Here is a 23,519-nt window from a genome sequence, read left to right as displayed (position 1 = left end):
GAGATATAGTCCGTTTGTTATAAAAAGCCATTTACAGAAATCAACAGGGCAAAATTGATGGGATTTCTTGCTAAGAAATCCAAGAGCCAAGGGAAACTAATCCTTCTACAGCAGATCTAATGGTTAGGTTCCATTTGGATGAGGAGTTATTTGGACTCCCTTTTCTACACCCCCGGTAGGTTACACTGTTCAGAACACTACTTCAACAGAAGGCCTATCTAATGACCTCTCCATGTAGGTTACATTGTTCAGAACACTACTTCAACAGAAGGCCCATCTAATGACCTCTCCATGTAGGTTACACTGTTCAGAACACTACTTCAACAGAAGGCCTATCTAATGACCTCTCCATGTAGGTTACATTGTTCAGAACACTACTTCAACAGAAGGCCCATCTAATGACCTCTCCATGTAGGTTACAGTGTTCAGAACACTACTTCAACAGAAGGCCCATCTAATGACCTCTCCATGTAGGTTACATTGTTCAGAACACTACTTCAACAGAAGGCCTATCTAATGACCTGTCCATGTAGGTCACATTGTTCAGAACACTACTTCAACAGAAGGCCCGTCTAATGACCTCTCCATGTAGGTTACACTGTTCAGAACACTACTTCAACAGAAGGCCTATCTTCTGACCTCTCCATGTAGGTTACATTGTTCAGAACACTACTTCAACAGAAGGCCCATCTAATGACCTCTCCATGTAGGTTACACTGTTCAGAACACTACTTCAACAGAAGGCCCATCTAATGACCTCTCCATGTAGGTTACACTGTTCAGAACACTACTTCAACAGAAGGCCTATCTAATGACCTGTCCATGTAGGTTACAGTGTTCAGAACACTACTTCAACAGAAGGCCTATCTAATGACCTCTCCATGTAGGTTACACTGTTCAGAACACTACTTCAACAGAAGGCCTATCTAATGACCTCTCCATGTAGGTTACATTGTTCAGAACACTACTTCAACAGAAGGCCCATCTAATGACCTCTCCATGTAGGTTACATTGTTCAGAACACTACTTCAACAGAAGGCCTATCTTATGACCTGTCCATGTAGGTTACACTGTTCAGAACACTACTTCAACAGAAGGCCTATCTAATGACCTCTCCATGTAGGTTACATTGTTCAAAACACTACTTCAACAGAAGGCCTATCTAATGACCTGTCCATGTAGGTTACACTGTTCAGAACACAGGACCAAAACATGGTGTCGGAATCAGTGTGCAGAGGAACTGAAGGAGTCGGTGTGTTTCCCCGACCATACAGGCCAGGCTGGCACCGTAGACACTGGTTTAAGTGCATGGCACCAGTGGGCTAGCTGGTACCACAGGACTCTCAGCCACTTATGGGGCTGTGCCGTCCAAGCTCTCTGAGGAACCACAGCGGAAGAGAGTGAGCACATACGCAGCCTTCAATGAAGCTTGGCAGATCGGGCCTCTTTTAAAATCACAACTCAACAAAATCGGCACCAAAAGGAGGTATATATCAAGGTGGCATACACAGCCACTGCCAGCCTTTCTCCAGCAATATGAAAATAGTAAACCAAGATTATGGAAAGCATATAATTAGAGATGGCTGAGTGCAAATCATCACAACGCATGCTCCATTTCAATATCCATCAACATTATATCTCCATCTAGGACATCTAGGATTTAATATAGCTTGTTTCTTAGTTTTTTTGTACGTAGACATGATTGTCTAGGTAATGAATCATAACCCCCTCCCTTTGGGGGTTGTGTGTGGTTGTGCCAGGCCAAGGGCTCCACTTGTAAAAGAGATTTGCATCTCAATGGGACTCACCTCGTTAAATAAAAGATAAATGCAATAATAACTGCCCGGTTAACCACACTCACACTAGCCTCAATGTGAGTGGCCTATTCAACGAGGGACAGGAGTGCAGGCATATCCAACCAAAGCAGTGACAATGGGACACTACCACAGCAGGTATCGTGGCTGTGCACACTGCACAGTGAGGAGTGTTGAATGGAACCTTCTAGCTCTGACAGGCCAGGGCTCAGAGAGCAAGACGGAACACGGTGGTGTGTCTCTCTCTGCTCCCCTCAGATGTGGTGCCAGAGGAGGGGCAGTGTGTGTGTGCCCGGGCCAGAGCCAGGAGCTGACCCCCCGCTCCGCCTCCACACAGCACAGAGAGCGCACACAGCACAGGAAGCCTTTCCTCAGGAATACTGATGATGCCGCGACTCACCAGCGACAGAGGAAGCGCTTCTCAAGTCACCAGCTGCGGCGGCGGACTAGTGAGGATCCCTTTCATGGCCTGGACAGAACCCCAGATCCCTGGAAACCACAGCATTATACAGCTACACACGGAAGGCCCCGGCCATCCTGCTGTCCCTTTTTCCCGAAGATGAAATGAAATAGAAAACACATTATCTGGTCGATGTGCGTGATTTGGCCTTGTCTGAGGGAGGGGGAAAGGAAGCCGGCCCAAGTGGCACAGCAGAGTAGTTTGCCCTGACCCTCTCCAGCAAGCAAGGAATCAGGCTCCTACGTCCATAGGCTACTATGTAAATGGTAAATAAACCAGGTTATTGCAAGTTGCCCGTGTCCAGGCAACTTAATAATGCACTTCATTACATGAGCAGCAGGGCAGGTTACCTCCTTGATTGAGGGAACAATGCTAATTGACTGATTCACTGCAAAGCCCCTGCTGACTGCAATAATGACTAGGGCTTTACTCACAGAGGGAGCTGGCCAGGCAGGCCGGTACAAGTGGGGCGTACTGTTCTTGTATGTGTCTGTATATGCCTGAGTAGGAGTAGAGGTAAGGACTGGAGCATCCAGCAGCTGCATTTACACCATGATCCTCTCATAAATCCACTGTGGAGCTGCTAACTAAAACCACATGGGGCTTTTATCTATATAACTACTACTGCACCGAGCAGTATCAGGTCCCCCTCACTCGTTCGACAGGCAAAACCAAAGCACTATTTAGCTTTCGTCATTGCCCCGGTGTCAGAAATCAACCAAAGAGCATGTTCATGTATTCACTACAAAAATTGGCACCGTAAAGTCCAGACAAACATGGTCAAACTTTGTTAGTGTTCAAGCTGCAGCCGGTCGGCACTCCTCTTCCATATGGTTGCCATAGATCATTTTTGTCACAATTTTGGTCCGGAAAAATTCCTTGTAGCGAGTGAAAAGCTCCCCTCACCCTGACTGAGACACCTGCCTGAGCTGGGCCCAATGTATCTGTATAAACGTCAACAGATTGTCCAACTGACAAGCTGTTTACGTTCATCTTGGCTATAATCTAATAGAACTATGTTACATTTGTATTTTGGAAAAATTATACAACAACCCTGGGAATCAAACCCACTGACAGAAATATTGGGGGGGGGATTTAGATAGCTATACTTCAGCCGTTCTATATGAATGCAATAGACTCTGAGTCCCATATGGCACGCTATTCCCTACATAGTGCACTACTTTCGACTTGATCCCTATGGGCTCTCTGGTCAAAGGTAGTGCACTATATAGGGAATAGGGTTTCAGTTTGGAATTCAGACAGCATATGAATGCTATACAGCAGGCCCTTTGCCATGAGGACTGGACAGTAGAAGTATGTACCCCAGCCTGTATGTGCAGAATGGGGTCACAGCCTGTCTGTCTGGCACCCTGCTCGTAAGAAGAAGCTGCTGCTGGTTGTATGACTCTGTAACTCAGAGCATGTTGAGGATTTTCAACAGAGGAGTCAGAACAGGATATTACTCCTCCAAGTCTCTCCCTGCATGCCTGCCTGCCAGCTGCCTGTTTCCCAGTTCACCAGTTCACCAACAGAGAGCAGCGTGTTCTGCTTTGTATTAGAGGAGGGTTCATGTAAGCCTCCAGTGACACAACGTCACCCCTGCAGCAACCTCTCGACACCAGATTGTCTTTAAGGAGAGAGAGGCTTAAGGAGGCTGACCTGCATGATGATATAAACAGGCTTCTGAACAGTGTGAGAGAGGGATTCAACCAAGATAAACATGATGAACATATTACGACCATGATAAACATGATGAACATATTACAACCATGATAAACATGATGAACATATTACAACCATGATAAACATGATGAACATATTAAACCCAAGATAAACATGATGAACATATTACACCCAAGATAAACATGATGAACATATTACAACCAAGATAAACATGATGAACATATTACAACCAAGATAAACATGATGAACATATTACAACCAAGATATAAACATGATGAATATATTACAACCAAGATATAAACATGATGAACATATTACAACCATGATAAACATGATGAACATATTACAACCATGATAAACATACGCATATAAACCTGTAATAGAACAGGAGAACTTTTGCGGAAAGGTTGAGACTTAATGTTATTTACAATGTTATGTAAATATGTATTACATTTTTATTACATGTTGTTAAGCAGTGTTGCCATTAGAGAATAATAAAATAATTAAAACAAATGTAATTTTCTTAGGTGTACTGTACCTTTGCGTTTTCAATGCATGGACAAATGGCCCATGCAGCACTGGCCTGGACATCTGGGTTTGGGTTTTTCAACAAGGACCAGAGCAGACGCACTCCATCCAGACGGTCAATGATCCTGTAGTAGAAGAGCGAAGAGAGAGAGAGAGAGGGAGATAGAGAGCAGTAGAGAGAGGGTCGAGAGAGATAGAGAGACAGACAGAGAGAGAGATAAAGAAAGATAAGAGAGTGATATTACAGTGGGCACAGTCAGTGTGATATACTCTGAACGAAAATATAAATGCAACATGTAAAGTGTTGGTCCCATGTTTCATGAGCTGAAATAAAAGATACCAGAAATTTTACAAACACACAAAAATAGTATTTCTCTCAAATTTAGTGAAGACATTTGTTTACATCCTTGTTAGTGAGCATTTCTCCTTAGCCAAAATAATCCATCCACCTGACAGGTGTGGCATATCAAGAAGCTGATTAAACAGCATGATCATAACACAGGTGCACCTTGTGCTGGGGACAATAAAAGTCTCTAAAAATGATGCTGTTGCCAGAAAATGTCATGTTAATTTATCTACTAAAAGAATTTGGCTGTAAATCCAACCGGCCTCACAACCGCAGACCCGATGTAACCACGACAGCCCGGGACCTCCACATCTGGCTTCTTTACCTGAGGGATCGTCTGAGACCAGTCATCCGGACAGCTGATGAAACTGTGGGTTTGCACAACCAAAGAATTTCTGAACAAACTGTCAGAAACCGTCTCAGGGAAGCTCATATGCATGCTTGTCGTCCTCACCAGGGTACTGACCTGACTGCAGTTCGGTGTTGTAACCGACTTCAGTGGGCAAAAGCTCACCTTCGATGGCCACTGGCACGCTGGAGAAGTGTGCTCTTCACAGATGAATCCCGGTTTCAACTGTAGCGGCAGATGGCAGACAGCGTGTTTGGCGTTGTGTGGGCGAGTGGTTTGCTGATGTCAATGTTGTGAACAGAGTGCCCCATTGGTGGCGATGGGGTTATGGTATGGGCAGGTAGAGATACAGTGATGAGATCCTGAGGCCCATTGTCATTTCATTCATCCACCGCCATCACTTAATTTTTCAACATGATAATGCACAGCCCCATGTCGCAAGGATCTGGACACAATTCCTGGAAGCTGATAATGTCCCAGCTCTTGAATTGACCTGCGTACACACCAGACATGTCACCCATTGAGTAGATCCAGCAACTTCGCACAGCCATTTCAGAGGAGTGGGACAACATTCAACAGGCCACAATCAACAGCCTGATCAACTCGATGTGAAGGAGATGTGTCACGCTGTTGGAGACAAATGGTGGTCACACCAGATACTGACTGGTTTTCTGATCCACACCCCTACTTTTTTTTTTTAAGTATCTGTGACCAACAGATGCAAATCTGTATTTCCAGTCATGTGAAATCCATAGATTAGGGCCTTCAATTGACTGATTTACTTATATTAACTGTAACTCAGTAAAATCTTTGAATTTGTTGTATGATGTGTTTATATTTTTGTTCAGTGTATATACTTTCACAGTCAAGAGGAACATTTGAGTGCTCGTCTTTCTCAGAGCTCTGGCTGGGCCATACAGTAGTATTCATTTGTCCAAGCTCTGAAAACCCATCACAGTGCAGAATCAAAGGGATCTGCATGGGTTTTCAATGACAAACCAACCTTCACCAGTCCCATTCTGTTTCCACCACAGCTCTAAAAACTCACTCTCAGTCTGGTCTGGTCTGGTAAAGTGGATCTTCATGAGAAATCACTGAGTGCCTATGTGACGGTAGGCCATAGGTTAACTTAAATCAAGGTAAAGTGAGAGGTCTATACAGATATTTATATATAGAACCAAAACAACATTATACTGTACAGTGGTTGGGTAGTCTGGGGATACCTCTTTCCAAATCAAACAGAGCCAGTAGACAGGTCTCTCTATATTTCATGGCGTCCGAGTTGAAGTTTACTTAAGCATAAGCCGTATTTCATGCTGCGTACATGACTGTAGTCAGGGCTGTAGTCAGGGTCTGGGAACCCAAAGAATTACACCACAATGTGCCCGTTGTCTGGTATAAATAACATGTAACGTTTTTCCCATGTGTGCTTCCACCAACAAGGCCGACATTGAATGCTGTCATAATTACTTAAACACTCCCTAATCACGGTATCTCCGTGACTGGCAATGAGCGAGCACTCATCAAGAGAAGTCCCCTGCGCCATCTGTCTTCCGTTTGCACATAAATCAGTCTGGGGGATCATATCGTAAGACTCTAGTCAGAGGGGCCTCCTAAATCCAGCCCAACAACAAACTAAACTTCATATCGAGCGCCAGAAAAGTTCTGTCCTCACAAGAGCAGGTATGAAACACGTTAGCATGAAGGAGACAACTGACAGTTGGATGAGGGATGGAAACAAGGAGACCACAAAGCCTCAAGGCATTTGCAAAACGTGTGTTCTTTCTTGTAAATTACAGAAAGTACTAGGAGGGAATGTAATGTGATATTTTCCCCATATTTTGTCTATGATATCATTAGCCACACAGTGCAATAGCTTAGAATAAAAATACGCTTATTTTCAAAAGGATTTTAAAACAAACAGGTAGGCGTAGATCATCGATTAGCTAGTTTTGAAAAGATACAACTATGGCCAGGACGTTTTCCTGGCCATGTGGCCTGGACCAGGAAAACAAAGCTAAACAAAGCCAATAACTGACATGGATTTTGCAAAGATTTTGAAGCACCATGTAGAGTTTGGAGCAGCACAGACATACATCACCCTGTAGTCCAGTCAGTCAGGGAGTGACAATAGCAGGCCTAGTCAGGTCCTTAATCTGAGAACCAGCTCTGACCAAACGTGGTCTGGAGCAGGAAACAATCAAATGTGAGCTATGTTAATTGCTCGGCAAACTACTGTACACACAGGTCCTCAAAATAATTCACCCTGCCACAAGACATACAGAAAGCACTTGTGGAAATAACGACGTTCTGTCCACAACTAAGTGTAAATGCTAAAAAAATGACAAGGCCTAAATATACATTCCATGAGAAAACATGGCCCTGAATGAATGGGTTCAGATATAACATTCTGCCTGGGTGAATGGAGAAGTTAGGCTAGCTAGCCTAATTGCTGAAATGGCCTTATTTCTTCAAAACAACAGTTCTGCAACTTTTATTGCACCACTGTGCTTATCAACACCATATTACTTATTCTTACAATGGCATTAATGGCTAGCCTAACAAAACATACTCAGACATAAAAGTGATTTATTCATGTCCAGTGTTAATAATGTCCAGTGTTAATTAAGTAAGGGTCTTGCAGTCTGTAACAGCCTTGTAATAGCAATGAGATTCAAATGGGACTATATTGTATGCAGCGTTAAGGAGCATTGAAGCCAAATAAGCGGCACATACTGTAGTTAGCAGAACTGGACTGTAGCTATGTGTTCACGGTTGATGTTTTTCCAGCCACGAGGGCTTGGACGGCTGAAGGTATGCTACTCTGACCAGTGCAGCAACATGAATGACCGCAGACGTACAGTAAAACTGTGGGACGCGCCACCACAACCATATTTATCGCAGAAGGTACGATAAACAAGGCTTTTAAAACTGTCACTCCGCTGAAGACGAACATTAAACCTACCTGGTGAGGATGAAAGATTAAGATCATAGCCGGACACTATCACCAGGACACCGTCTGTTATCAACATTAGAAGGACCAATTACGATGATGAACGACCGCTAATGATACAGGATATGAACCATTTTGAAGAGCTTAAGAAATGGAAATAAATGGGTCTGTTGGGTCTGTTGATCATCTGAACGGAGTTGGTGATTTACGCCACAACATTAAATATATCTCTATGATTTACGTCATATTCTCAAGCTCGGTGGCGCAGGCTCCCACAGCCTTGGTGACGTTGACCAGCAGGGCCTGGTTGGTTCCCGTCAGCAGGTTGACCAGGGGCTGGATGCCTCCACACTTCCTGATGGTGGCCCTGTTAGCAGGTTTCTGGGCCCCCTCGCCCAGCGCACCGACCACGTTCACCAGCACCTCCTCAGGCTGGTCTGTCAGCAGACCCACCAGGGTCTCCAAGGCCTTGTAATCCTGGAACCTGGGGAAAGGCACAGCACCAGGGTCAATCAACCAATCACTTTATTCAACCAATCACTTCCATCTTTTTTTATAGCCTCATATGTTATATGTAACTTTGGACATACTGTAAGTGTAGGGGCTTCAAGAATAGGACACAATTCGGAATCATAATCAATATCCTGTAGATGTTTCAATGTGTGTGGAGCAAGTCAAAATGTCTTGGATTGGCCAGGTGACAGTGTGATAATATAGAGAGTGATATATTTCAGGAATGGAGTTATATTTGGGAACGGATGCTTTTTTTCCAGCACAAATCACTTGACCCAGTAACAACAGGACAGTTTTCCCACGACTGCTCAAAGGCCTCTCCACACATGTACTTTGCATGACCGAGGTTCACTGTGGCTTGGACGAGTTCACTCCCTGTTTTACTGTGATTTCACTTTGTTTGCCAGAACTACCGAGTGGGTAAACGACAGTAAACATTTAAGAGGCATATAATGTGGTTGCAGAAAGCCTCAACAAACCTCTGATGTACGGTTACGTTCTATGACTGTTTTCCCTCACAGTTATGGTTGCTGGCAACACAGTCCGTAGGCTATTGTAGAAAGTGTCCAAGGTCATTTGGTTTTGGTCACGATCCACCGAAACATATTCTTGCAAGTATAACAGTAATGAACGGAGCGGCTGCCAAAGCAAACTTTTAGTGAATTTAGCGTAGAACAACGATGCTATTCATATGTCCACCATTGATGTTGTATCTGCATGGTACTCCAATAGCAGAATGTAGTGATGGAGGATATCATTTATACAGATATTACAGATATTATTTTGGACAATATTATATCGAACTTTGACTCCGGGTATGGATTTGATACTAGGTAGCGTTAGCTATTGCTAGTTGGCTGTACATGTGCCAGAACTCGGTATTTTCCATCCTATAGCTTGTCCAACTTTTTTAAAATAGTGAGCCAACATGTTTATAGCACTTTTATTTCCATGACTGATCAAAACAAATGTTATCATGCTCTCTCTTGTCTCTCTCCAGCAGACAGATAGTGAGCAATATGTTTGGAACATCAAAGCGCAATAAAATCGCAGCATCGAATCACAATACATATAGAATTGTCATATAGAATTGTCTCAGCCACAAGGGCCACGGCCTGTTCACCCCGCTGCCATCTAGAAGGCGAAGACAGTACAGGTGCATCAAAACTGGGACCGAGAGATTGAAAAAAGCTTCTATCTCCAGGTCATCAGACTGTTAAACAGTCAACACTAGCCGGCCTCCACCCAGTACTCTGCTTAGTCACTGTTACTAGCCGGCTACCACCCAGTAATCTATAATATATATATCTATATATAGATATATATAATATAGATATATATATATATATATATATATAATATAGATATATATATATATATAATATATATATCTATATATATATATATATATATATATATATATATATATAATATATATATATATATAATATATATATATATAATATATATATATACATATATCTTTCTTTCAACAAAAGAAGAACGCCGTTACAATATATATATATATATATATATATATATATATATATATATATATATATATATATATATATTGTAACGGCGTTCTTCTTTTGTTGAAAGAAAGTCGGACCGAAATGCAGCGTGTAAGTTACTCATGTTTATTAGGAAGACAAACGAACAAACTATACACGAATAACTAATAAATACAAAAACAACAAACAGAACGTGAAACCTATTACAGCCTGACTGGTGCAACCTACACAGAGACAGGAACAATCACCCACGAAATACAAAGCGAAAACCAGGCTACCTAAATACGGTTCCCAATCAGCGACAACGAGAATCACCTGACTCTGATTGAGAACCGCCTCAGGCAGCCAACCTATATAACACACACACCCCTAATCAGCTACAATCCCAAACACTACAAACCCCAATACGAAAATACAATACAATAACCCATGTCACACCCTGGTCTAACCAAAAATATAAAGAAAACACAAAATACAATGACCAAGGCGTGACATATATATACACACACACATATATATAGTGGGGCAAATACATATATAGTGGGGCAAAAAAGTATTTAGTCAGCCACCAATTGTGCAAGTTCTCCCACTTAAAAAGATGAGAGAGGCCTGTAATTTTCATCATAGGTACACTTCAACTATGACAGGGAAAATGAGAAAAAAAAATCCAGAAAATCACATTATAGATTTTTAATGAATTTATTTGCAAATTATGGTGGAAAATAAGTATTTGGTCACCTACAAAACAGGCAAGATTTCTGGCTTTCACAGACCTGTAACTTCTTCTTTAAGAGGCTCCTCTGTCCTTCACTCGTTACCTGTATTAATGGCACCTGTTTGAACTTGTTATCAGTATAAAAGACACCTGTCCACAACCTCAAACAGTCACACTCCAAACATCCCACTATGCCCAAGACCAAAGAGCTGTCAAAGAAACACCAGACACAAAATTGTAGACCTGCACCAGACTGGGAAGACTGAATCTGCAATAGGTAAGCAGCTTGGTTTGAAGAAATCAACTGTGGGAGCAATTATTAGGAAATGGAAGACATACAAGACCACTGATAATCTCCCTCGATCTGGGGCTCCACGCAAGATCTCATCCCGTGGGGTCAAAATGATCACAAGAACGGTGAGCAAAAATCCCAGAACCACACGGGGGGACCTAGTGAATGACCTGCAGAGAGCTGGGATCAAAGTAACAAAGCCTACCATCAGTAACACACTACGCCGCCAGGGACTCAATTCCTGCAGTGCCAGACGTGTCCCCTTGCTTAAGCCAGTACATGTCCAGGCCCGTCTGAAGTTTGCTAGAGAACATTTGAATGATCCAGAAGAAGATTAGGAGAATGTCATATGATCAGATGAAACCAAAATATAACTTTTTGGTAAAAACTCAACTGGTGAAAACCTCCTTCCATCAGCAAGGGCATTAAAGATGAAACGTGGCTGGGTCTTTCAGCATGACAATGATCCCAAACACACCGCCCGGGCAACGAAGGAGTGGCTTCGTAAGAAGCATTTCAAGGTCCTGGAGTGGCCTAGCCAGTCTCGAGATCTCAACCCCATAGAAAATCTTTGGAGGGAGTTGAAAGTCCGTGTTGCCCAGCAACAGCCCCAAAACATCACTGCTCTAGAGGAGATCTGCATGGAGGAATGGGCCAAAATACCAGCAACAGTGTGTGAAAACCTTGTGAAAACTTACAGAAAACATTTGACCTCTGTCATTGCCAACAAAGGGTATATAACATAGTATTGAGATAAACTTTTGTTATTGACCAAATACTTATTTTCCACCATAATTTGCAAATAAATTCATTAAAAATCCTACAATGTGATTTTCTGAAAATTACAGGCCTCTCTCATCTTTTTAAGTGGGAGAACTTGCACAATTGGTGGCTGACTAAATACTTTTTTGCCCCACTGTATATATACACACTATAATATATATATATATATATATATATATATATATATATATATATATATATATATAGTGTGTGTATGTATGTATGTGTATGTGTATGTGTATATATATATATATATATATATATATATATATATATATATATATATATATATATATATATATATATATATATATAGTGTGTGTATGTATGTATGTGTATGTGTATATATATATATATATATATATATATATATATTATAGTGTGTATACGCAGTATGGACAGTATATGAATAGATGTGGTGTGTACAGAAGGTGTGTACAGCAGTAGTTATATAGGATGAATCCTTGACTAGAATACATTATAAACATATAACATAATACATTATAAACATTTAAAGTGTGTAAAACAGTATGTAAACATATATATATATATATATATATATATATATATATATATATATATATATTCCGTATTCTAAAATTACTCATCTTTACTTATTTATTTGTGTAAATGTTGGATTATGTGTGTATAGTCATTGGATTGCTAGACATTTCTGCATTGTTGGAGCAAGAAACATAAGCATTTCTCTGCACCTGCGTTAACATCTGTAAAACTCTGTACCAGACCAATAAATGTTGATTTGATAGAATCTAAATACATATCGTATCGGCACTTAAGCATTGTGATAATATCGTATTGTGAGGTCCCTGGAAATTCCCAGACCTAGAATTCCCTTGTAATTGCACAAATAACTTTTGATAAATGGACTGCAAGTCATGCCTATTTTTGTTCAGCCAATCCCAGCTCGCGTAATTGGCAGAAGTAACACGAAACTGGCTGAATGAGCTCCTCGTACAAACAGTAGGCTCAATACAAGTGGAGGCATCATTAAGGTCTATCAAAAGGCAACAGGGACCAAAGAGAGGCTTCTGTGTAGCAGTTCTATGACGAATTGTGTTGCTCTTTTTCTAAACACATCTGTTACAGTAACACATTCATTCACATTGGTGGTGCAAAGAATTTGAATGCTGCCTGTCTGTCCTTTTATACCACAGCTGCCTGTCTGTCATTTCAAGGACTACGGGAAAGGAAGAGAGCCTCGAAGACGTTCAATGGGAATCATAAAGGGCCTGGGAGACTTGCAGAAGGACACATTCTACTGTCTAACGTTGAACAGAAAAACAAACTCACTACAAAATGAAGGAGAGTGAACTGCTGCCTGAATAGGCCTAGAGGTCGGGTGAGCAAAGTTCTGTAGATAGAAACGGGAGGTAGGAAAGAAGTATCATTATGATACATAATGATGGTGCTCTGCTCATCATAGACTCTGGAAGAGAGGTAAGAGAAGGAGGACTGGATGCATAGTCAGTAATTGTAACTGAACCATACAATCTTGACCTCAAACATTATTGCGTTGGCAAATACAGTCCGAGTCTTGGCGAGGACCACTTTCCATTGCAACGTTATTCCCTCACTTGTTTGTTACAGGGCTTAGTTTTTACACAGCTTTTGTGTGTGTGCATAACACTTCCGTATATACGGTTCAAGGGGACACGTATCAATGCACCTATACATCTGCTTTTAAATCTGCACAAAACAACAGTCCAAAACGTTCCTGGTGCGAGACAAGAGGTTTGAGAGGCCTATTTATTAAGGCTTTTCATACATACAGGCTATAGGCTCCATATTGCAGGTCTTAGGAAAATGTCAATCTCTCGGCATTTAGCCGATGTAGACCTTTAAAACAAACACACTTAAGTTATGAAGATAATTATATTTTTTGGCCATCAATGATCTATTATGTTGATGCATCATTAATCAGGAAAATAGCTAACACATGTGTCTTCTTCTGGACTTTAGGGGAGGTCTCCCTCTCGCTCCACATATCTCAGGCCTGCATCCCACACACCCCTACTGTACAGTACAGCCATGCCATGTTAAAGATCACTCACACGAAAGCACACTGTCTGCTATTGGCCACAAGGGCTGCATGAGTTGTTCATTTAATACTTGGGAATACAAAAAAGCTCAACTCCCTCTCATTACTGTTTCTGTCAAATATATTCTAAAACGATTTTCGTCTCGAAACACCACTCGGCCCATGATTGATTCTGAGATGAACACAACGGCCCTTATAAACTCTCGACAAAAAACTCTATTACCGTTTGCAGCCGTTCCTGTTTGACAGTAATGACTTGGTCATGTGATTCCAAACCTGCGTCTTGACATTTTTACATGTTATTCAAATCACTCAGGGAGAGTTAAAAAAAAAAACACCTAAAAAAACAGATCCACCCGCAAATGTAAGTGTGGATTAAAACAGTCTACTCTTCATAATGCTGGTTTCCTCTCCGGCTTTCCTGGAGAACCCACGGCCAAATGTCTACCTTTATTCACACCAACCGCCCGAGCCGTCCAAAAAACTAAACACGAACACAGGAAGACAACCGTTCAATGAAACATTGTAGTGGGTGATACAGCCCGTTGGGTCACTCTCTCACTGACTAGATTCCTTAGTTATCTATCACATTCCCCTTAATGAGTGTGAGGGTTTGACGCCTGCCAATGAAGTGTCAGCAAATTGCGGTTTAACATGTGATTATCATTATTTATTATTATTATTATTATGGACCATTTCTGCATAGCAACAGTGTTATGAGTAAGTACGCTGAGACAAGCGGCCTGTAATGGGAGCAAGTGCACAGGGTGCCACATTACTCATTGCCAGTGTAGTTCACTTGTTTTATCGCCGTGCCAGGCTGCACTCTAAAGGGCTCCCAATCTCTGCCATTTTTGTGTTATTCCATATGCATCTGAACTGGACTGAACAGGAAGGCTTGTTAAGTAGCCAGAGGACTGAAAGGCAGTCTGAAAAGTTGACATTGTTTCTTGAACTCTCTCCTGTATGAATTCTTTAGTCTTTATAACTAAATCTGTTGTTATCCAACACTCCTCGTTCTATGCAAACAGAACAGATGCTTTTGTTTATGAAAACAACCATTGGTCGTGGTTGTCCAACATGAACTTGGCAACAGAGATAGTAATCTATATCCACCTGTTTTAAAGAGAGCGTTATTGGCATGCTTCTATAATGGGATCATTGCTTAATTGACTGTGGCAACAGGCACTTGCCTCCAGTTGGGAAGACTTAACTTAGACTCTAAATGTAGGATATCATTCTGTCAGTTATGAAATATGAAGTGGAGAGAGGCCGGTGTGAGTGCTACTGGGACATTTTACTATTATTTTTTTAATTCCTCTGCAATTTTCAGGCCTACAGAGTTTTTGAGTCAGATGCTAGACATTTCCACATGATCTTAATTCATCACATAAAACTCCAAAAGCCTCTTTTATCGTAAAAACGTATAAAAAAAATGTAAAAAGCCACAGCCTTATCAGTTTGTTGGCTACGTTTCTGAAAATAAGCCTTGAATTTATTAAGAGGTTACCGTGGCATAAATGAATGCATATGTCTTGCATTGTCCCCTGAGTCACTATGACAAATAAAAGAAATACAGCAACAACAAAACAAGTCATGGGAGTACCTTTAGCAACCATTGAGCGCTGCCGGGGCACGGTTTTTAGGCATTATTTATTTTTGAGGGAAAATGACTGATTTAAAAAATCATCCCACGCAAAATAAAGCCAGCCAGGAAAGATTCCAGAAAGTGTGACTGTTGAGGGGAACTAAATGACAATGAAATAAACGTGGGTATGCCGTAACATGACAAATGATTTAAGAGTCTGTCAGCTTACATTTCCAACATTATGGAGGAGTCATTTTCGAGGCAGCTTTCTCTCAGTCCGCTTGCCCATGTTCATTACTGATGGGAGGAGAGCTGCTTTAGACACCAAAGGGAGTCTATAAAATAAACTCTTTACTTCATCTTCTGTTAACGGCAGAAAAGCGCACATTCCTCCTGCTAACAGTCACATAAAAGATCAGCGCTAATAGAATCTGTGTAGCTGCAAAACTTAACATTTTGTCCAAATAATCACTTCGGCCAGACACAACGTAAAGGACAAGACGTGACAACTTTTGGGAGCGGAAAAAGTGAGACTCACATATGAACACATGAGAGGTCCCGTAAAAACGCCACGTGATTGCAGCATACCATCCAAACAGCTATCACTAGGATTTCGATTGGAACGTACTGTAGACCCATCTCCCCGTACTTTAAAGTTAGCTCTCTAAATTCCCATCAGACTCGTGACACTAAGTTTGCAAACATATTGTCTGAGTATTACGAGCACCTATGGCTGCCCACTCAATACATGCTAAGTGGACATCAGTCAAAACAAAAATGTACTTCTGTGTGGGTAATTTGTCAAAGTCAGGGCCAGGCTAATTTTATAGGCTACCAGTAATTGCACCAACCTACCAATGACATAAGACATGCCCCACTCTAAAGTACTCCCCTCCCCCCCACTACAGTAAATATGGGACCACGACCAGCAACACACAGTTTACCTCTGGTGCTGGTCAGGCTCCAGTCTGAGTAGGGCTGTAGTGATAATGAGGGTTAATAATAATGGGAAGGAGAGAAGGAGGGAGGGATGCCTGGATGGAGGGAGAGGGAGGGGTAACGTTACTTAGCCACGTTCTCCATGCTGATGGAGCACTTCCAGATGGCCCCAGTGGTGGCGGCCAGGAGCTGCTTGTTGTCTGCCTGGCTCAGCAGAGTCACCAGGGGCTGCAGGCCCTCGCACTGACGCACCAGGTCACGGGTACGCTTGTCTTCTGCACACTGAGACAGACAGACAAACATTGCTAGACATATTTTGGGATGCTTCTTGACCTAATGCTTGTGCATTGTCCACATTTCCAGCCTCAATTTATTCTTGTTTGTTTATGATGGACTGAAAACATTCTTAACATGAGTCATAACCATGGTTACCTTGAAGATGGCACTGGCACAGTGCATCTGTAGCTCGTGGTTGTCACAGTTGAGGTTTTTCACCAAGTCCTCAATCATACCCTCCGTCTGGATGGCAATCCTGTAACTTCTCTGGAAATGAATGTTCAGGGAAAACACATAGGCAGTCAATGACAGTGTTTTGGTTTGCAATGATGAATCACTAGGTGGTCCTCTTCAGCTTAGCACTCCATACCTTAATCTGCTACACATGCTGCCCACTAAACCATAGGTATACCCGACATAGACACCTATTCCCTATATAGGGCACTTCTTTTGGCCAGAGCCTCATAGTGAGCCCCTCACCTCGGAGGCACACTCCTGCAGGGTTCCCACGACAGGGATCAGCATGTTCTCGTGGGGAGACTTGAGCAGGCGAGCCAAAAGAGGGATGCCCCCGGCCTTGCGGATGGCCTCTTTGTTCCTTGTGCTCTTACTGCAGCTCCAGAGGGCCAGGGCCCCGCAGCGAGCCACCTCCACGTCCTTCTCCTGCTCCTCTGTCAGGGTCGCCGAGTCAGGCACGCAGTCTAGTAACTCTACCTGAGAACACACACACACAGAGAACACACACTCAACGATCCCGTGTGCATCAAATAAAATATCTATCAGACATTGCGAGAGTGAATGTGAAAACCACAGGAAATGCTGTAATGATAGCTGTGGTTTCCGTTGACGCAATGTATTAAATGAGATTAGCAAAGTTGCTGGCCATGATTAGGTGCATAATTAAATCATATTACTATGTGGGCTGACAGAATAAAAAAACAGAGATTCAGAATGTGGAAAAAGAGCAGGTCTGCGTGTTGATGTTACAGTGTTGAAATCCCAGAGTGACCCTTTATGAGCGTCGGTCTGTGTGTCAGGGCTGTGTTAAAGCCATAGTTCCTGCACGGCCACTGAGACAGAGCAGGCAAAGCTATTACACATGTTATGCAGTTCAAAGGTGGTCTCAGTCTGTAGTTCAGCGTGAAATTAATCTCTCCACTGCAATGACTGCAATGAGCACATCCGATTTGGTGCTTGAGGATAAATATACAAGGCCCACAGGCTTTAATCACAGGTCGCTCTGTCAATAAACATCAACTCAGATCCAAGGATGTCAAAGGACATTTTATCCGTTTCCCCCCCAATGACTTTGATGTTTTGTAACATAAAACTAGGGGAAAGGTGGGTGAGGGTGGCATGTATCAGGGAGCCCAGTGTATGGAAACTGGAGGTACTTAGAAGAGCCAGTGCTGTGAAGAGCTGTGTGTTGCTGGGCTGTGTTCTGTAGAGGGGAGCCATGATTTGACTATATTGGACTATATTGCCTAAGGTTCTGCTTTGCTATAGCATGTGACTCCAAATGGGCTCTGTAGAGGGTCAGTTAGAGCGTGCTGCTGGGAACATCAGCAGGGCTGTGGGTTCATTTCCCGCACGGAATACATTCCCATATATTTATGTGTCACTGTCAATGTTTTGGATCAAAGTGTCTGTCTAAATAACATTAGCATTATGTTCCCTTATGCAAGGCTATGCGCTGCTGTGCTACAGCACAGTATATATCTTCCCACTAGACTCACCAGTCTCTTGATCCCTCCGTGCTGTCTGACTGTCCTTCTGGCCCGTCTGAACTTGGCCACGTTGGCGATGGTCTCTGCGGCCAGGTATTTTAGGTCCTTGTCTGGGGAGTCCAAGATCTTCACCATGGTCTGCAGGCCCCCCAGGTCAGCGATGGCCCGGCGGATCTGAGAGTTACGGCTGATCTCCTTCAGAATCTTCAGAGAGCCAATCTAAACCATGCACGAGGACGGTAAGTCCACAGAGTACATCTCGCTAAATCTCCTTAGCGGGGAAAAAACGCTGGCTTGTATGAAGAAAAACTGCAAAGCCAATGTCAACAACATGGGCTAAACATCCATCAACAAGAGCACAAATAAAGAGGATTAGGTAAACCCCCAAAACGTGACCTCTAAAAATAGACAGCAGTTTCTAAAGAGTCTCAATATCAAGGCACGCTGTATAAAAAGCGCCCACACATCTCATTAGGTCTATTGAAGTCGAATTGCTTCCCTGTGTCTTTAAAGGACCTCCAGTCAGTACTCTGGGTATCTGAAACACTAGGCTGGCACACACAGCACAGAGGCTGCTCTGTCCCCCCCCCCCAAGGGCATCCCGGTCCGCCTGGCAGGGAGCAGGGACTGGGAGGGCTACTCACTTTGCATTTGATTTCTTCTGTATCCAGCAAGTTAATGAGGACTTCAAGGCCACCGACATCCCGGATGGCCAGTTGGCACGTCTCCTGGGCTAAATTAAAGTCCCTCATGGAGCAGAGAGCGATCACAGTGGCCGTCTGGTTGCCTCCCTGAAATGAGAATGAAAACACGGCACCAATGAATAAAACGGCAGAGAAAATAATTAAAGAGACATTGAGAAAAATGAGGACACAGTGTCTCCCCTCCTTCCCTCTACTGATATCTCTCTTTAACCATGCCTGCTGGGGTTATTTTGTGACAGTTAAGCACCGGTGGAGAGGAATGATCTGATATGGAATGGCATTGACTCGGACTCCTAAGATGCCTGTGGCCAGAAACCATAGACAATGACCCAGGTTGAAGATAAAAGAGAAAAATTAGCATTGAAATGTTGATTGAACATAATGATGAGTAAGCATTTCAAAAGACTCTCTGTTATGACAGTTGCTATACACACATAAAATAACTCAAAGCTTGTTTCTACCCAATTAGCTACTTAGTAACTACTACTAAGCAAACAAGTGGTTTGGGAGTAAAAACAAAAAATCTTCTTTGATTTTACTTCAAGTGCCTCAATATATAGGAAGAGGAAATTGAGCCAATTTGAGTTTATTGCCTCTTGAGTGCAACGTGCGCAAAACAATATAAATATGTAAAACAGGTGACTGGGGTCATTCTCTGACCTATATAATGATAGGTGATTGGGTTGACAGTGTTGGAAACATAACCAAACAATTTAGTTGAGATTGAGTGTGGCATTACACGCATAAAGAAGGAAGTTGGCGGAAGGTAGATACAACAATTGCAATTCTCAGACACTTCGTCTGTATTGTGTCTTCTTCCTGCAGTGGACCTTCTGTTGATGTGAAATATACTGAATAAAATACAAACACAACATGTAAAGTGTTGATCAGATGTTTCATTAGCTGATCACTGAAATGTTCCATACACACAACAAGCTTATTTCTCCAAAATGTTGTGTACACATTTGTTTACATCCTTGTTAGTGAGCATTTCTCCTTTGCCAAAATAATCCATCCACCTGACAGGTGTGGCATATCAATAAGCTGATTAAACAGCATGATCATTACACAGTTGCACCTTGTGCTGGGGACAATAAAAGGCCACTCTGAAATGTTTTGTCACACAACACAAAGCCACAGATGTCTCAAGTTTTGAGAGGGTGTGCAATTGCAAATGGTGACTTGTAGGAATGTCCACCAGAGCTGTTGCCAGATAATTTAATTTTCATTTCTCTATGATAAGCCGCATCCAACGTTGATTTAGAGAATTGCACAACCTCACAACTGCAGACCACGTATAACCACGCCAGCCCAGGAGCTCCACATCCGGCTTCTTCACCTGCGGGATCGTCTGAGACCAGCTAACCGGACAGCTGATGAAACTGAGGAGTATTTCTGTCTGTAATAAAGCCCTTTTGTGGAGAAAAACACATTCGGATTGGCTGGGCCTGGCTCCCCAGTGGGTGGGCACCCATGGCTGCGCCCCTGCCCAATCATGTGAAATCCATAGATCAGGGCATAATGAATTGATTTCAATTGACTGATTTCCTTATATGAACTGTAACTCAGTAAAATCATTGAAATTGTTGCATGTTGCATTTATATTTGTGTTCAGTATAGCTTAGACAGAACAAAACCCTCTGATTCCAGATTGAAACAACAGTTCCTCGCAGTAGGTAGAAAATACGCTGGATGTAAGCTGGATGTGTTGCATGACTTTGAAATGTGACACGGCACCCTAAAGTCAAAATCTCCTGGCAAGTGAACAATCCAGATCTTATTGTTTCATTTTCTTTCTTTCTGTTCTTCTTTTAAATGAACCACAGATAGACGTGGAGATCAGTGAGTTCTTAGGGCACTACTGCAAAGCTGCTTTATTAGTTACACACTTCACAAACATCTCCGACTCAGGACCATCCCAGGCAGATTACTCTGCCCACGCAGAGGAGACTCAAATCTCTTATGTAATGAACGCACTAACGTGAGATAGAACAGCTATTTAAAAGAAGGAGGGGGGGGGGGGAAACGACTATGGTTAACAGTAAGTTCTACGCAGTTCATGTTATGGGAGTACGGTTAAATCACTGTATCTGGGAGAACCGTGATATGAATGAGTTCCCAAAAAAGGTAGCCTGTGAGCGGGATAATGGACACATGTGTTCCCCATATTATGACGTTGGCCTAAATGTGAACCTTTTGTCTATTAACAGCAGTGGATCTACTGCTTATGTAGTCTCCACCACCCCTTCTCACTCTTCAAAGGATTCAGTGGGGCTCGGATCCTACCTTGTAAAAACAAAACGCTATGTTTAGAACTGATACCAGAGAGAAAATATCATATGCTTCCAGTTTTGTTAGCTTTGGTCTAGAAGTATTGTAGACATTCTTTAAAACATTGACAACATCTGACAATCTGTTAAGATGGATGTCTCTGACTCTCATCCAGCTAGCATGATAGGGGCAGATGTGCAGGCAGAGGGGGCAGATAGCCTACAACTCAACAACTGTCTGTCAAATGGCACACTATTCCCTATGTAGTACACTACCCTATGGGCCCTGGTCAAAAGTAGTGCACTATAAAGAGAATAGGGTACTATTTGGAAAGCAACCTCTGTCTGCATCTAAAGACTACAGCTTATGAAAGACACATGAATAAACTGTAAACATAACCAATGACTAGGGTTTACATAACATGATGAGGACATTTTTCGACAGTATTTATGTGACTTTGGGGCATTTGTGATTCGCCACAGAAAATAAACAATACTTCATAGATTTACACTTGTCACAATAGGGGGGGGATAACAGGGAAGACTGCAGAGGTTAGGCTGCTATGTGTTTTGTTTATAGTAGTTTAAACCCAGGTGAACACGTCTGCTCCAAAACTGGGGAGGGACTCACTGCTCAATACATTTCACTACCAGCGGGATTTGGCAATAAGGATAGAGATGACTAAATGTCCTCGTAAATTATATCCAGAGGAAAAATATCTTTAAATATTTCACATTACAAAGAAGGGAAAGAATGAAGGGAATTCAGTATTCATAAATACAGTATATACTCTCGTGATCTGGTGAATGCAGTCAATTACCAATATTAACGTAGCAAAAAAAAGAAATGTCCTCTCACTGTCAACTGCGTTTATTTTCAGCAAACTTAACATGTGTAAATATTTGTATGAACATAACAAGATTCAACAACTGAGACATAAACTGAACAAGTTCCACATACATGTGACTAACAGTAATGGAATAATGTGTCCCTGAACAAAGGAGAGGGGGGGGGGGTAAAAATCAAAAGTAACAGTCAGTATCTGGTGTGGCCACCAGCTGCATTAAGTACTGCAGTGCATCTCATCCTCATGGACTGCAGCAGATTTGCCAGTTCTTGCTGTGAGATGTTACCCTACTCTTCCACCAAGGCACCTGCAAGTTCCTGGACATTTCTGGGGGGAATGGCCCTAGCCCTCATCCTCTGATCCAACAGGTCCCAGGGATTGAGATCCGGGCTCTTCGCTGGCCATATCAGAACACTGACATTCCTGTCTTGCAGGAAATCACGCACAAAATGAGCAGTATGGCTGGTGGCATTATCATGCTGGAGGGTCATGTCAGGATGAGCCTACAGGAAGGGTACCACATGAGGGAGGAGGATGTCTTTCCTGTAACGCACAGCGTTGAGATTGCCTGCAATGACAACAAGCTCAGTCCGATGATGCTGTGACACACTGCCCTAGACCATGAGGAACCCTCCACCTCGATCCCGCTCCTATCATTACACAAGGTGAGACCCAGATGCAGACACATGAGGCAGATGGTTGAAGTCTTACAATGTTTATTAATCCAAAATGAGTAGGTAAGAGAATGGTTGTGGTCAAGGCAACAGGTCAAAACCAGAACAGAGTGGCAGACAGGCTCGTGGTCAGGCAGGCAGAATGGTCAAGCAGGGGAGTATAGAGTCCAGAACAGGCAAGGGTCAAAACTGGGAGGACTAGAAAAAGGAGAATGCAAAAAAGCAGGAGAAAGGGAAAAACACTGGTTGACTTGAAAAAACAAGTAAGACGAACTGGCACAGAGGGACAGGAAACACAGGGATAAATACACCGGGGAAAATCAGCGACACCTGGAGGGGGTGGAGACAATCACAAGGACAGGTGAAACAGATCAGGGCGTGACAGCACTTTTTGCCAGTCCTGTCTGGTCCAGCAACAGTGGATTTGTGCACATAGGCGACATTGTTGCCAGTGATGTCTGGTGAGGACCTGCCTTACAACAGG

General features: G+C 42.6%; 1 protein-coding gene across 2 annotated transcripts in view; it reads right to left on the bottom strand.

Annotated features, from left to right (window-relative positions):
- The window catches only part of LOC135522637 (outer dynein arm-docking complex subunit 2-like), a 76,790-nt gene that overhangs the window by 19,019 nt on the left and 34,252 nt on the right, over window positions 1–23,519 (bottom strand). The window contains exons 10-16 of one of the 2 annotated variants that reach the window (XM_064949086.1): window positions 19,184–19,330; window positions 18,549–18,758; window positions 17,293–17,526; window positions 16,969–17,079; window positions 16,664–16,818; window positions 8,375–8,617; window positions 4,496–4,610 (exon numbers count right to left, since the gene is read on the bottom strand). In XM_064949086.1, the coding sequence (XP_064805158.1) occupies window positions 4,496–4,610; window positions 8,375–8,617; window positions 16,664–16,818; window positions 16,969–17,079; window positions 17,293–17,526; window positions 18,549–18,758; window positions 19,184–19,330 (1,215 nt within the window). Of the gene's footprint in view, window positions 1–4,495; window positions 4,611–7,693; window positions 8,618–16,663; window positions 16,819–16,968; window positions 17,080–17,292; window positions 17,527–18,548; window positions 18,759–19,183; window positions 19,331–23,519 lie in introns of those variants that run through there. The other variant, XM_064949085.1, reaches the window with a different exon arrangement.

The sequence above is a fragment of the Oncorhynchus masou genome, chromosome 30 (genome assembly GCF_036934945.1).
Source record: "Oncorhynchus masou masou isolate Uvic2021 chromosome 30, UVic_Omas_1.1, whole genome shotgun sequence".
NCBI classification, from domain to species: domain Eukaryota; kingdom Metazoa; phylum Chordata; class Actinopteri; order Salmoniformes; family Salmonidae; genus Oncorhynchus; species Oncorhynchus masou.
This window is presented reverse-complemented; position numbering and strand designations above follow the sequence as displayed.